This window comes from Malaya genurostris, chromosome 1 (assembly GCF_030247185.1).
Source record: "Malaya genurostris strain Urasoe2022 chromosome 1, Malgen_1.1, whole genome shotgun sequence".
NCBI classification, from domain to species: Eukaryota; Metazoa; Arthropoda; class Insecta; order Diptera; family Culicidae; genus Malaya; species Malaya genurostris.
Genome location: NC_080570.1, coordinates 153884038 through 153899872, shown reverse-complemented (window position 1 = coordinate 153899872; position 15835 = coordinate 153884038). Strand labels below are relative to the sequence as shown.

Sequence of the window (15835 nt, the reverse complement as noted above, 5' to 3'; positions counted from 1 at the left end):
ATTTCACAGCAGGCCCTTCATCCGAATATTAGTTTACGAAAACTGATCCAGTGGTTTTCGAGAAAATCGAATGCACCTTGTCCCATTTGTTCGCACATTTCACTTCGTTATTCCGGAACCGGAAGTCAGATCCGGATCACATTTCCTAGCAGGCTATGTGACCGTCAAACCTGAGTTTTTAATTTAAGGTTTGCAAAAATCGGTTCAACATTTTTAGATTTTTTACACATTTTTTCTTGTTACTCCGGAATTGGAGCTGGAATTCAATTGCAAACTATGAGACCTATTATGTGAATCTAAATCCTCAACAATCGGATCAGTGGTTTTTGAAAAAGTTCATTGAACTCCAGTTGTTACTAGTATAGTTATTTGAATTTCAATTTATAACAATTAATCCAGCGGATTCTGAGAATGAGGAACTTATTCTACACGTTTTACCTCATTACTCCGGAATCGAAAGTCGGATTTGGATAAAATGTTATAGCCGGCTATGAGACTGGAAGAACTTTCATCTGCAGGAAAGTTTTTCCAATGGGTTTCTAAAACATAGAATACACTTATTCCCATTTTTTTTAACATCGCTACTCCGAAATCGGAAGTCAGATCCGGATAAAATTGACCGTGAAATCTCATTTTTATTTATATTAGAGTTTGCAATCGGTTCAGCTGTGTTCGAGAAAATCGTGTGAACTTTTTTTTATTCGTTCACACATTTTACCCCGTCAATCCTGATCTGGAAGTAGATCTGGACAAGTTTCAATGTCAGGTTATGGGACCATGAGATCTTTCATTTGGATCTTAATATACAAAAATTTTTCCACCGGTTTTCGAGAAAATGAAGTGCATTTTTATCCATTTTTCTAAACATTTCACCACGTTACTTCGTATCTGGAATAACTCAATAGTAGATTAAAGACTGTCCCAGAAAGTATGGACGCAAGCAAATACCGCTGCCATTTCGCAATGGTTCTGAATCTGTCCATTTTTATGGCTGCGTCCTGTTGTTTACACTCTTCTCTAAGCACTTGTGCAGTTGTTTATTCGTTTTCATCAGTTTGTTTCGATTTTGGGCATTAACGAAGGCACATCTTAGGAAACATATGTCGGCAGCCGTACCCATTCAACAGTTCGAAAAAGATTGGAGGAAAGTGTAAAAACTTGTCGCCAAGAAGTCTGTACGGAATTTAATGAGGAACGTTCGTAAGAAGGTGCGCCAGCTAATCTACAATGGGTAAGTAGCAAATGTTGAAAATGATATTCTGTTGCTGTAGTCTAATATTATCAGTATATCGAATAAAATTTGAATATCTAACACTTGTGAATTATTTACAACGAAATCAAAGTGCGTCCATACTTTCTGGGACAGTCTTTATGAGACCTTTCATATGAATCTGAATCATCGATAATCGGATCAACGGTTTTTGAGAAAATCCAATGAACTCCAGGGAGTCCGGATAAAATTTCATAGCAGACTAACTACGGGATCTATTAATTGAGTTTAAGTTCATGAAAATTGGTCCAGCGGTTTCTGAGAACGAGAAACTTCAATCCTGCAAATTATACACCGTTACTTCGGAACCGAAAGTCGGATCCGGATGAAATTTGGCAGGATTATATAGGATTATAAGACCTTCAATTTGGCCTTCAAGCCTTAACTTGTCAAAATTGGATGAGCACTTTTTAGTTCGTTTTATACATTTTACCTCCCAGCTTCAGAACCGGAAATCGGATTCCGATAAAATATAATAGCACGCTATGGGACTACAAAGCCTTTAATTTGAATATTCTTTTGTTTTGCACATTTTACCACGTTACTCCTGAGCCGGAAGTTCGATCCGGATAAAATTCAATACCAACCTATGGAACCTTCATAGACCTTCATTTGAATCTAAGTTTGTGACAATCGGCCCAACCATCTCCGAGAGAATCAAGTGCACATTTGTGTTACATACACACACAGACAATTGTCTTAATTCGTCGAGCTGAGTCGAATGGTACACGGCATTCGGCTCACCGGGCCTTGGTTAAAAGTTCGATTTTCATAGTGATTGCACAGCCTTTCTATATGAGAAAGGAAAAAACAAGTGACGACCATTTACTACATGGGATGAAAAGGAAATTTTATTTTCAGGAGTTTTTATACATGAGTATGTTTTTATACATAAGTATGTTTTTATACATGACAAATACATTCAAATAGTCGTATAATATTTCAATTAGGCAGGCATGGTTAATTTATGACCAAATATGTTGACTTTGGGTAGATCGTTCCGGGAGTACCGGAAACGTGCTCGTGTGTTCCAAATCGGAAATCGTTCCAAATTCTCAGAAACGGCTAAACCGATCTTCGCAAGCTTAGATTCAAATGTAAATGTTTTCATTAGTTGATGTAGAATTTTTCCAGATCTGGCTTCCAGTTCCGGAAATACAGAGTAGTGTGTATGAAGTTGCAATCTGTCATATAGAGCGATAATGCAAAAAAAAACATAAAATTTTTTTTAAATTTGGTTCAAAACTGTTTCAATTTATAGGTTATGCTAAGTGCTGGCCAAACAACCCGATTTCAGCTATGTCAGTTGCCAGCTCCCGGTTCCGGAAGTACCGGAAATGGTGGTCGAAAATTAACCAACTTCATTTTCTCAAAAACAGTTGAGTTGATTTTCACAAACTTAGAATCAAATAAAAGGGCCAACGTCTGTAAAAATAGACTACTTTTGACCTTTGTTCGGATCTGACTTCCGGTTCCGGAGCAACAGGGTGAGATGTGTTTAAAATTTGAAACCGCCATTAAGAGCGAAAATGAAAAAAAAATCGAAGAATTCCTATTAAATTAGGTCAAAACTACAAGGATCAGCCCCAAGGGGTTGTTCGAGCTATTGATGTGGAACAATGCAACCAAAATTTCTAATGATCGACATTTTCAAATAATCGTCACACTTTTGAATCCGCAAATGCACGAGAGTCTGCTTAGATTAATCTTTATTAGGAACCAACACCAAACACGCGAACCCATAATACAGACTCTATTTGTCGTGATTTGAATTTGTTTTGTAGCCGACGAAATTACATCAATAGCCCAAATGTATGCAATTATATGTTTACATGATTGCGATACGGATATCGATATTTAAGCTTCTCTTCGCCAAGCTTGCATTCAGTTTTGTATGCAAGCAGTTATTTTTATAGCGTTTCTCTACTATTACTATCCTGCTGCGATTTTGGTTGAAGCGATAAACTTTATCTCATCATCAATCGAGTTCATCTTATATAAATTAGAAATTAATCTTATGCACTCAAAATTTACCCTGGGGTAGTTATCATTTCTCAGGCGAAACGACATAACATGGAATTTCATCCGATCTTGCATGACACAAGATCAAAGCATACCAGTTAAAGCTTCAAATCGTTTTATGGCATTTTTTGTCTTGCTGTTTCAGCGATTACCTCTTCATTGCTTCTAATTTTTTTACCAGCGAGCATTCTTATGAGGTCTGAGAACAGGAAAAGTCACTGGGGGCCAAATCTGGAGAATACGGTGGATGAGGGAGCAATTCGAAGCCCAATTCGTTCAACTTCAGCATGGTTTTTCGTTGTTATTTCTGATCGATTGTGAGCTCACGCGGCACCCATTTTGCACAAAGCTTTCTCATATCCAAATATTCGTGAATAATATGTCCAACACGTTCCTTTGATATCTTTAGGGTGTCAGCTATCTCGATCAACTTCACTTTACGATCATTGAAAATCATTTTGGTATCGGCGGCACTTTTTTTCATCAAAAAGTAGTGTTTCATCAACACACAAAATTCCTTTTTTTCCATTTTTTTCACAATAACAAAAGTAGCTTCACTTAAAATGCAATATCTCACAAACTAATAATCAGACAGCTGTCAAATTTATACACGTATCTTTTGAAGGTTGGTACTAACTGAAAATGGTATGGATTTAATTCTAGTGGCGCCCTCTCATAGAAACGATACGAACTTCTCAGCCGATCTGTTAGAAAATAAAGATGTGTTCCATATCGAAACTGTTTAAAATTGAAAAGTTTATGCTAATGTATGTCCAAACAAACTTCTTTGTTCATATTCAATATTCGAAGAAAAGATTTTTGAAGAAGAAAACATATGTTATATGAGAAAAGCAATCCACACATAGTCTATTGAAAGTTGATACTTCATAAATGTTACAATGATAGCGTCGCCATCTGTGAGTCAGTCACACGACTAATTGAGTGATGTGTTAACCCTCGATGATTTTTAAATGCTGAAGCTCATATTACAATGCGAACTTCACGGCTGGCAAGAGCTACGATCATCGCGGACATAGTTTACTGTACGCACAGATTTACCAACTAAAACAAAACTTTGAACTGAAAAAAACACCTTAAATGGGTAGCACTATTAGTCCGACGTTAACATTTCAAGTCGACCTAAAAGCCAATGACAGATTCCCTTTTTTTACTTTTACTTCACGGAACGACCGAAATTAGCTCTGCGCCTAATTCGTATTACTGTTTTTGAATTAGTTGATCTTAACAACAAAATTTCCAAAATAACTATAAAATTAGTTAAAATTTAGAGTTTACTGTGCTGAAAAAAACTCTTATTTTTAGAGAATGTGTTTAGTTGGCGAATATTCTGGACACAAACCAGCAATATTTCAATCCAACACGAACTTCTCATTGACAACTAATTTCGTTATTAAAATCAGAAACTTTGATTCTATTTATCTATCACCGTCATCACTGAAGGACAGCAGTGTCAAAGCAAAACAATCCATTAAAAAGCTAAAAGGGACAGTCTTGTTGAAACTGCTCGCAAATTGTTTAGATGTTTTTCGCATGTGTTACGATATATCCCTATATAAATTTCTGAACCGATATGTAAAAATGACGTAAACTGTTAGTGGAAAGTGTATTTATTCAGAATTTGTGCGCAGTTGAAGCGATTGTGGGTAGTAATGTTTTTACGCGAAACAGTGAAGTGAGTTTCGAATGTTGCACTCTAATTTTACACGTCAAATGATGTTTTTTTGTATCTTCTCATTCCGAGCTACGCCGTCCGGTGTACTACTTGTATTCAGTTTTTGTTTTCCGAGTGCTCAAAGTTTTCAGTGAGAGAGTCGATTTCGCGAAGTCGAATGAAGAAAGCAGCGATTTAGAAGTAAAATTTTTCAAAACGAAGTTTATGTTTCGCTTATGTCTTTTTCTCCAATACAACATCGTATTTATACCTGCAAATATAGAAAAGATAACCGCGACTGAAATTTTTTTCGGTAGTAGTGTGCCATCTAGTGGCTTGTAGTCATTACAGTGTTAACGAGCGCCATATAGCTGCTAATTGCAAAAACCAATTCAACCATTTATGTTGGTTGAAAACAACGTTTTATTTCTCTAATTCAACTAAAAAATTAGTTGAATGGATATGAAGCGTGCCTTAGCTAAGAAATGACAGCACGTTTAATTGGTGAATTCAACTAAAAAAAATAGCCATTTCAACAAATATTTTATTATTATTAAGAGAATTAGAATTAAAAAATCTAAATTAGCAAAAGTAAGATTTTTTTAGTTGTCTCAAAAAATAACTAACTAAAATCAGAAAATCAACTAATTTTTTCGCCAAAATGCTAATTTCGGTCTTTCCGTGTTCTATTAATAATTTCTTTAACTTTCACTGTTACTTCCTAACTATTTGCATAGAATGACACCCAAAAAGTTGATTTTGCTACCAGTACTAGATAATTACAAAGAGAAACCGTCATTGGCTTGTATACTCATTTGAAATGTTTACATCGAGTTTTAACTTTTTTAAATATTCTATAAACTGTCGGGTTGTGAATCTAACCTGTGGACAATCTAACTTCAAACCCCCTGTGAATGGCTTCCCTTAAAAATGTCTTTGATCAAAGTACACAGCCTACTGCAATTGATTGTACTTTGTCGAACCAATCTACTTCGGCAGTGACATCGAGTACCAAAAAAAATAAAAATAAACGCTCAGTCGAACCGGTTATTTCAAGAAAACAACAATCGTACCCAAAATTGGGATTGCAATGTTGAATTCGTTTTTTTTTTGTTGTCAGCATCCTTCGGTTTCCCGTGCATCCATCCGAGCGAAAACGTTAAACCGTGTGCGTTTTCGCGAAAGTAAGTACGTCATAAAGTGAGCGGCCATCCCCGGACCAAGGTTACTACGATGCCAATCGATAATATTTCGGCCAGATGGTTTCCACTAGGCTGCCAATCCGAGGATGATCATCAAACAGAATGACTAAATGTTAACTGCCGTCAATGATAGAATGTTAAAACTGAAAAAAAAGATCGTACATTGCGCAAATATCGAGAACGGACCGGATTAAGATTTTCTTGTTTACGTTCGGGATAGGATCGGGGCACTTGTTTCGCAGAAGAAAATGTGGCGCGGCAACCGAAGTCACTTATACCGGATTACCTTGAAAATGGGTTTTACAACAGGTTCCGTTACACGTACGCGTACGTACGAAGGAGAGAGACGAAACAGAAGGCGATAATAACGAATCAGTGAAATCATGTCCAGGAGTATGCGCTATTCTTGGAACAAACGATCGTTGGGCTCACAGATGTTCGCCGATTCATTCCGATGTTGTTGTTGCTATTATCATTTGTTCATAAATTCAACAGTGGTTGGTGACCTTAGACATGACTTTTTTTTAGGGTATTTCTTGTCGAATCACAGTCCAAAGCAACGGCGTTCGAGATCATTCTAGTTGACAGTGCCTTTCAATTGAAATCGACGACTATCAGCAGCCGTCTTTGGTATCATATATTTTCAAAGCACATTAATGATGCTATAGTTGCCGAAAAGGCCTTTGAATCTGTGTAGCCAAGGATTTGCAACGCATTCCATGTAGAAATGGTAATGGGAATTTGTACTGCACTAACTTGTATGAGAGATGTTTTTTTCCGAATATATTATTTTAAATAAATGTGAGAGTCAAAAACTATTACAAGACAGCGAGGTACGCAGAAAATTAAGGCCTCAGAAGCCCGTGTGAGGTTCATCTGCCAGCATCCACGAAACGTACAGTCCCAATCGTTTAAGCTTTAACCTCGATCACGATTTCCACTCTCCATATGAATCGATGATGCTCTCGGAGTACTCTCAGGTGGTGGGAAAAAGTCACCCTTCACCGTGACCGGTGAAGCAGTGTCTTGCCATACGATTCGGTTTGATCTGTTCAGACTGCGGTCCCAATCTAAGCCGGCGTTTTTTTAATCTCGTTGGGGAAGTACCTAACATTTGCAGCTCAAAACTTTCGCACCTTTGCGGCAGGTGTTTCAGGAGTGCTGTTATTCTAGCATGATTATTTATCTTCTACCTTATTCAGATGCTCGGAGTTGAGACTTGATTTAAGGTCTAATGGTCTTGATCCAGTCCTGCCGTAGGCTTCTTTCTGATGCCATTCGGAGGTGGGTGCGTAAAAAAACCGCCAAAGTCCAAGAGCTACATTCAGACGAGAAGCTTGGCTTTCGATTTTGCACGGACCGGTTCTCCACGCACAAAATTGTATCGATGCCATAGATTATACCATACCATAGATATTTTACCGAGGGTCTGCCTGAAATAACTTAAATGAGCACTTATTGGAACAATTAATAAGGAATTGCAACACTATTAATAAGTTTAAAATAAACTAAATTTCTAATACTCCACTGGTTTAGAGCAATGGGACCGTTTGACCTTTCCATGGAAGTTAGTACAGATTCTATTCTTTCGTAGAATATTGCCCAGGAAGCTTAAAAAACTGATTTGAATTCACCTAAAATAAGTAGAAGTGAGAAATTGGTACTGAGCAATTTACTTTAGAAGTAGTTGTCATATGGTAAATTGCTTACTGTAAATTGAATAGACGTAAGGTGGCTGGCATGGTGCTCACGACATCCTATCTCATGCAGCTCCCTGAAAATATCGATGGATCGTAGTCCTTAGCTCTTTTTTGCCTTTCTCTAAAGAAAGGTGATAGAATAGCTGGAAAAAATGACTCTCGAACGGAGCCGAACATAGGCTCATTGGTTCATTTATCAAGTTTGAAGATCAATAGGCTGTCACTTCATATTTGGAATTTATAATGGCATAAGTGACCTAACCGACAAAACGCGTTATTTTCTTACCGCCCGATTTCCTCAGAGCTGGCTAAACCGATTCCAATACACTTAGCATTGTTTTAAAGCTACTATTCTTACAAACTTTGATCAAGTTCGAAGATTAAATGGCTGTCACGTTTGGTTTCGGATATATAATGACATAACTGACGTAACCGACAAAACCCACTTTTATCTTACTGCTCAATTTTCTCGGTGGTGACTGAACCAATTTCAATAAACTTAGGCACGTTCGAAAGCTACTATTGTGACATTGGTCAAGTTCAAAGCTCAAATGGCTGCGACTTTTAAATATGGAGATATAACAGTATAAAGGACGTAACCGACAAAACGGACTTTTTTCCTTACAGCTAATTTTTCTCGAAGATTGCTGAACCGATTTCAACAAACTTAGGCTCGTTTTGAAGCTAAGGTAATTGGTCATTTATAAAGTTTAAAGATCAATATGCCGTCACATTTTATTCTGGATATATAATGGCATAAGTCACGTAATCGACAAAATCCATTTGTTTATCGGTCATTTTTCTCGAAGATGGCTGAAGCGATTTTTAACAAAGTCTGTCGCTTATGGCTCCGGTGATATAATGGCATAAGTGACATAAACGTCAAAACTAATTACCACTCAACTTTCTTGGATATGGATTAGCCGGTAACAATAATTTTAGACTCGTTCGAGATTCAAATTGGGATGTGGGTCGAATTCGAAGATCTCTTGGCTGACATATCAAGATTCGGAAATATAATCGTACAAGTGACGTAATGGACAAACAATTTTTTTTCTATTCGTATATTTTTCTCAGATTTTGATCGATTATCACGTTTAAATATATTATAGGTGATACGCTTGATCTGAGAAATGTTGCCGAACATGTGAAATACACGCTAAAGCCTGCTTTTGTGAACTATTCGAATCAATCTGAATAAATTGGTGTCAAAAATCATTCCAAATTAGTGTCCGAAATTATCTTAATTAAAAGAGCAAAAATGTTTTAATGATACAGTGTGTGTGACAGTGAATATTCGGGTTTACAAAACTAGACTCTTTAAAGTCTCGTTCGATTTGGTCATGATGGAGCAAAAATTTCAAAGAGCAATATGACCAATAAGATGATCTCTCGAGAGAGGCAAACCTAACAAATAGAAAGCACCGGCACTAGCAGTTCTACGACGAAAGATAATCGAGATTGACTTATTTGATGCATGAAATGAAGCTTTTCTGAAACGGAAAAATGCACCTCGACGCAAAACAAAGTACCAAATATTCAGTTGAACGAAACTAGTAGTGCCATGTACGTTCAATTTCTTCATCAGCACCAATTAAAAACTGATGGATTCGGATAACAACGTAAAAAATGTCAAACATGAAAATATCGCATATAAAATAACCGGAATGGTGGACGTGTGTGGAGAAAATGCTTGAAGAAGAGCTACAGTTTGCCAGTCACTTACAAAAATTAGTTGATCACAGTTTAACACAGTTGTTAATCAATACTAGCAAGGGCTACGCAAAATTTAATTCAATGCTATCTGCAATCTAAATTCTTCTACACCGGCCTTAAATAACCATTGCACAGTGGTCCTAGACGTGAAATTACGAGAGGAAAATATTTTCACTATCAAATATTATTTCTCTCGTAGTTGGTGTCTTCCCAAAAGTTGTTTGAAATCGAATGGTGCATTTTCGGCTATAAAAAGTCATTAGGGTTGTTCATTTTTGGAATCAAACTTTCTTAATTAAATTTAAAAAATTATTGTATTTCACGGATACATTGTAGTGAGCTTTATTTCGAGCAACTTTGCTGAAGAAGCCGCCTTTCTAACTCTTCATTTGATCGAGTTACATCCATTTTTCGGTACGGTGGCTGTCAAAAAGTCACTTATTTTGTTCTAACTTTGTTGCCAGCAGTTTTTCGAGAAAATTGTCCGAAGAGTTGTCAAGCTAATTCCCTTTTTTTATTCTAACTTTTTCGCGAGCAGTTTTTCGAGAAAATCGTCTTCCGAAGAGTTTTCAAGCCAATTCTCGCGCACAATGATTTAGTTGAACGAAACTAGTAGTGCCATGTACGTTCATTTTCCTCATCAACACGACTAAGTTTACAATATAAGCTACCATTCGAAAGTTTTGATTGTTTTTTTTTTTCATCAAAAACTAGTCAATCTTCTAATATCAATATTCAACAGATGCCAGATCGACGATCTTCGACTAATCTTCTACAGTTTCTAAAAAGTCATGAAATAAGAAAAGTTTGAAGAGAAATCTGAGAAGGTGTCATTTTTTTTACTTATTTAAATTAGACTTATTTAAAAATTGCCTCACAAAAAATAGAAAAAATCATAAACAAGAAAACCACAGCCGAACATTGAAAAAATGAAAAAAAAACATGAACAACAGAAACAGCATCAGCGACCACGAATCACTCAACGAAGGCGCGATCTGCGAACCAATAACCTCCCATGACTCTCTCATTGGTAGTGACTGTGTGTCTCCACCGTCGGGACCAGTAATGAAAAACAGTTACAATAATTCTAGAAGAATCATGAAGAATGCCGTTCTCGGTTCAGCCTGTTTTAATCCACCTAGTGGTGTAATGAGGCCTTTTCTCATATTCTCTTAAATCAAAATGTGGAATTACCCTGAAAATAATTTTCTTTGAATTGCATCAACAATCTACAAAATGAAACAGTTCCACTATTGACAGGTATTTCCGGAACCAGTATAATCAAAGTTCGTGTGACCATAAACTCCAACTCTACAAGTTTTTAGTACGATTAAATATTACATTGGAATTTTTAACACTAAGCATTCTAAAATTCCGGAACGGTGAGTCGAATCAATATGAAATTCAGGAATTTTCTATGGTGTCTTAAGATCTTTCATTTGAATTTAAATTTGTAAAAATCGGTGCATATGACGAATTTCTCCACGCCAACCGGAACCAATGTTGGCAGCACCCTCTCTGATTTGAAAGAAACTTTCTGTACATGTCCACTTTGTGTCAAAAAGGCACTTTGCATACTTTATTTTTTCAAAATTTATCCAGGCTGTCTTTTGGAGAGAGCTTAACATTTTTAACCATTTTTTTTTCAAAGAGTTATTGTCGAAAATGATAAATCCTATAAAAAAATGTTATATCAATGATTTTCACAAAATCAGTTAAATTTTTTAATAAAAAATACTGGACAGTCCAACATTGAAAAAATTGATTTTAAAAATTTAAAATGGATTTACAGGAAAAAACTTTTTTAATCTTTTGTCCCAAGATTTGTGATTACCTGCCCTACAAACCGTTCACACATTTCAAGATGGACAAATTCAAAGAAAAAACAGTTTTTCAAACAAAAACTATTTCTTGTCCATTGTGTTTTTCATCTAGTGTTTTACCTTTTTTTATATATATAAAAAATAGGTATAGAATTCGCTCAAACTTTCGAAAATTTTTCCGAGGCCCGGAGGGCCGAATGACATATACCAATCGATTCAGCTCGACGAACTGAGCAAATGTCTGTGTGTGTGTGTATGTGTGTGTGTCTGTATGTGTGTTGTCAACTAAGAGGTCGAGATCTCAGAGATGGCTGGGCCGATTTTGATCAAACTAGTCTCAAATGAAAGGTCTCCCCGTCACCCAAAACGCTATTGAATGGTTTTGAGATCGGATGTTTACTTTTTGAGTTATACGAAGTTTTATGTCAAAATTTTCAGTTTTTTGACAGTATCTGTCACAATTGACCTTGAAAACAGAATATGTTTTCAGATTTAGATTTCGCACGATAATACCTATCCAACAAGCCATAGATTGTTAAAATCCGTCCATTTTTAACGGAGATATCGAAATTTTTGTGTAAACGACTTTTACCCCTATTCCAGCAGTAGGAGTTTTGAGCGCTGTATGACAAAGCAATGCTTGGGAGCAACGGAAAACACGATTTTTTATTCTGTTACATTCAATTGTTTCTAAGTACCAAAAAGACTGTGTACAGCATCCTTTTCCATGACATTTAGCCTCGGACCGATTTTAGCACGGCTCGTTTTTGGCAACATAATCGTTCGAATATGACATATATAAACCAGATGATTTTTTTTTAATTATATTTTTTTAAACTACTTACAGCAATAAATGCTGGAAGAACATAACATCCATATACCATTCGAATCAGTTCGTCGAGATCAGCAAATGCGTGTGTGACAAATAATTTCACTCAATTTTCTCGGAAAATTTCTTTTCTACAAATTCAGATTCATACGAAAAGTCGTATGCTCCCAAACAAAGTTCCTGAATTATGTTTGGTTCCGACCTCTGGTTCCGGAACTACAGGATCATATGTGAAACGAAATCAAAATTGTGTAACTCATTCTACTCGTAGATGGCTGAATCGATCTAAGATTCAAATGAATTCTAAGAATCATCTAAGATTCAAATGAAAAGTTTCAAGATTTTATAAAACATTTTGCTCTTCAGCCAGATCCAACATCCGGTTTCGGGGATACAGGGTGATTGGTATAAAAATGTCTATTCCACATAAATTAATCAGGTTTATCGGGTTAGCAGATTTGGATAGCCGATAAAAAAAAATTAACTTTTTGTCGATTCAGAAGGCACCTAAAAATTTAATTCGTGCTATGATTTCTCAAAGATGTCTTCACTGATTTTTAAATATTTTGAAACAAATGTAAACTATACAGCTATTCAGGTGAATTTATCTGACTTCGGCCATACCGATTTTAGAATTCCGGTTCCAGTATAAAATCGTTTCTCAAAGCTCAATCGTTTTCTCAAAAAAAGCCTAATCAAATATCAGAAACAAAAAACTTATATACAAAATTAATTAATTTTATACATACATACAAAAATTAATTAATTTTATCCAATTATGACTTCCGGTTCTCGAATTACATGATGATGAATTTTTAAAATTCAAACCGATATAGAAGATGGGATTGAGCTTCAAAGTTGGACTCAAAACTGTTGTAATTTATTCGTCATATGGCCATACGAATCGGTTTGGGTTATGCTAGTTCCTGAATACCGGCTCTGGAAGTACCTTAAATTACCGTAAACTCTAAAGTGGAACTTACATATCATGGCATCTTTAATCGATTATCACACTAAATTCGATCCGATTTGCAGTTTCGACATAACAGAGTAATGAGTGATTAAAATCTCAAACTGTCGCTTAAAACGACGGTCATTAAAATAATGTCATGAAAACTTAAACACCGAAGACTATTCATGCAAAAAACACATGCAGATTGGTAAAAAAAGGTATCATCTCACTGCTAGGTGGATTAAACACGTTTTTTTACTAAAAACTCAACTAGACTGAAAGTCCTAATCACCCATAACCCCAATGAATCTCAGTTTGTGATAAAATTTCATCGAATACCCTGTTGCTAGTTGCCCGATATTTGCAGAAAGTATCAGTGCTGGATACGATAAAGTTTTTGTTAGAAAAACTTTTTTATATGGAAGATTAGTAGGGAATGTAATCATCTATGTTGAGACAAAATTTCATCCAAATAAAGAATGACACTTTTTTTGTAAATTGATTTCAAATTTTAAAGATTTAAGAAATTTTTTTTTAGTGTAAAATTCAATTAGTAGTTTTAGCAGTTTATTTTTTCGAAAATTAGACTTATTTTGAGAACATCCCCAGCATAACCAGTTTTTGTAGAATTTGTCATTTTTCTACTCTATTTAATTGGAAGAAATTTGAAAAATATTTTGTCCTTTTGAAAAAATAATTGGAAAAAATGAAGGAGCAAAGTGGCTTTTTGTGGTAAAAAAAAATATATGCTGCAAACTCCTAATACGATTTTGTGCAAAATTCGTTTATTCGAATTGGTTTTCCGAATTTAAAGTCAAGTTACAAAATCTTTTTTTGTAACACCACTTTCGAATTCAATGAAACTTTGTCCCAAGGTATAATGACTTTCAGTTTGGTTTATAAAATGAAGACACTGCACAATTTTTTTATCAAAATAAAATGTTTTTTTTTATGAATTGATTTTAAAGTTTTAAAGTCAATTTTTCCCGGTGTAGGACGCGATATGGAAGTTTTTCAGTATTTTGATTTGGAAACTTGACTGATTTTGTGAACATCAATAGTATAATACTTTTTTTGTAGGTTGTCACTTTTCGTCAAACCTCAACGTCAACGGACCCTCATATTTGCCATTGACCGAAGCACCATTTGTATGATGCCGGGTGTAGTTCCACTGTCTTGACGTAGATGGCGGTCTGATATTAGCAACGATCTTACACCTTCTTTCATTCGTTTCGTGAAAGAATTAAAAAAATACTCAAACAGGGGAAAAGTTATTAAGAAATGAAATACGGAGTGTAATTTCGTTAACGTAAAATTTATACTGAGGAAAAAATTGAACGTACATGGCACTGCTAGTTTCGTTAAACTGAATCATTAGAAATGGTAAGGCCCACAAAAAATTCTACACCGGCTCTAAGTAACCATTGCACAGTGATCCGAAACGGGAAATTAGCGAGACAAAAATATTTTCGCTATCAAATATTATTTTTTTGTAGTTGTTTGAAATCAAAACGTGTATCTTTGGAAGTAAAAAGTCATCAGGGTTGTCCATGATTTTTTAAAAGATATTTCACGACCGTCCAGATATGACTGGATCTAGTGATTTTACGATAATTAGAATAAACTCATAAACTAAACTAAAGTATGAGTATCTTTGATAGGTATGAGCAGCATAATTGAACCAATTCAAGAATTTTTGCTCAGTGTGACTAAACTTGAATGCAATGAAGATCTTGCATGAAAGCCATTATCCGTACTCACCTGACTGAGGATGTGTGTGACTTCGTCGTGTTTAAGGCGGGCCAGCAGCATCGAGGCAACGGCTAGAACATAGTCTCCTGCTTGCGTCACCTGAAAATAAAAGAGAAAAAGGTGATTAGACTAAATGATCTACGCATTGAAATGTATCGGATGAGCGCAATAGAAATACCCTACGCATGTTGTAATCCGCAATTATCACACAAACACCAAACCGGGACGCTATCGGAGTCCCCGCCGGTCCAATTTAAGTTGCAATTAATATATTCGCTGGTTTCAATATGCGTAACCTCATTCGATCGAACAGACCAGTGCAAAACAGTGCAAACTGAATCCGCTTTCGGGTCGGGGTAGCATTTAATGGTCACCATCGGGACTGATTATCTTCCTTTCTTTTGCCGACCGCAATGCCAGCCCCTGCCTGGAAGGAACGGATCGAACGGCACTGTGCCGGCTATGGTGCGTATTTCATTTTAATTAGCCACAATTATCGCGCCCGCACCATCGGAAAGTGCTGATCACGCTGCGTTCGATGCATAAATATGTGACACCTTCACCCACCACCGGATCATCGTCGTCTTGGCGAAGAACACCCCACCCTCCACCCAGCTGACCGGTCCTGTTTCCCCGGGCAATGGACGGCAACCACATGCAAATGACATACCGGTAACGAAAACCGCGTACTGCATATGGAGGCGACAGTAAAGTGCGTTAACGTTGGTTGTTGTTTTTATGGATGGTTGATGGCCAGAAGAAAGTAAATTTATTGCTCCATTCATTGAAAAGTAAAACCACGGTGCAATGTAATGGACGTGCCTCAGCAGCTACTGCATTTGTTTGAAGGTGCGTAAAAGCTTTGCTGTTTTTTTTTTTTGGTTTTGTTTTTGCTTG

At 36.2% G+C, this 15835-nt stretch overlaps 1 protein-coding gene across 4 annotated transcripts in view; it reads right to left on the bottom strand.

Moving 5' to 3' along the window:
- LOC131426253 (all trans-polyprenyl-diphosphate synthase PDSS1) overlaps positions 1–15835 on the bottom strand; it is a 228721-nt gene that overhangs the window by 25970 nt on the left and 186916 nt on the right. For all 4 annotated transcript variants that reach the window (XM_058588844.1, XM_058588843.1, XM_058588845.1 and 1 more), the window contains exon 6: positions 14948–15037. In XM_058588844.1, the coding sequence (XP_058444827.1) occupies positions 14948–15037 (90 nt within the window). The remainder of the gene's footprint in view (positions 1–14947; positions 15038–15835) is intronic.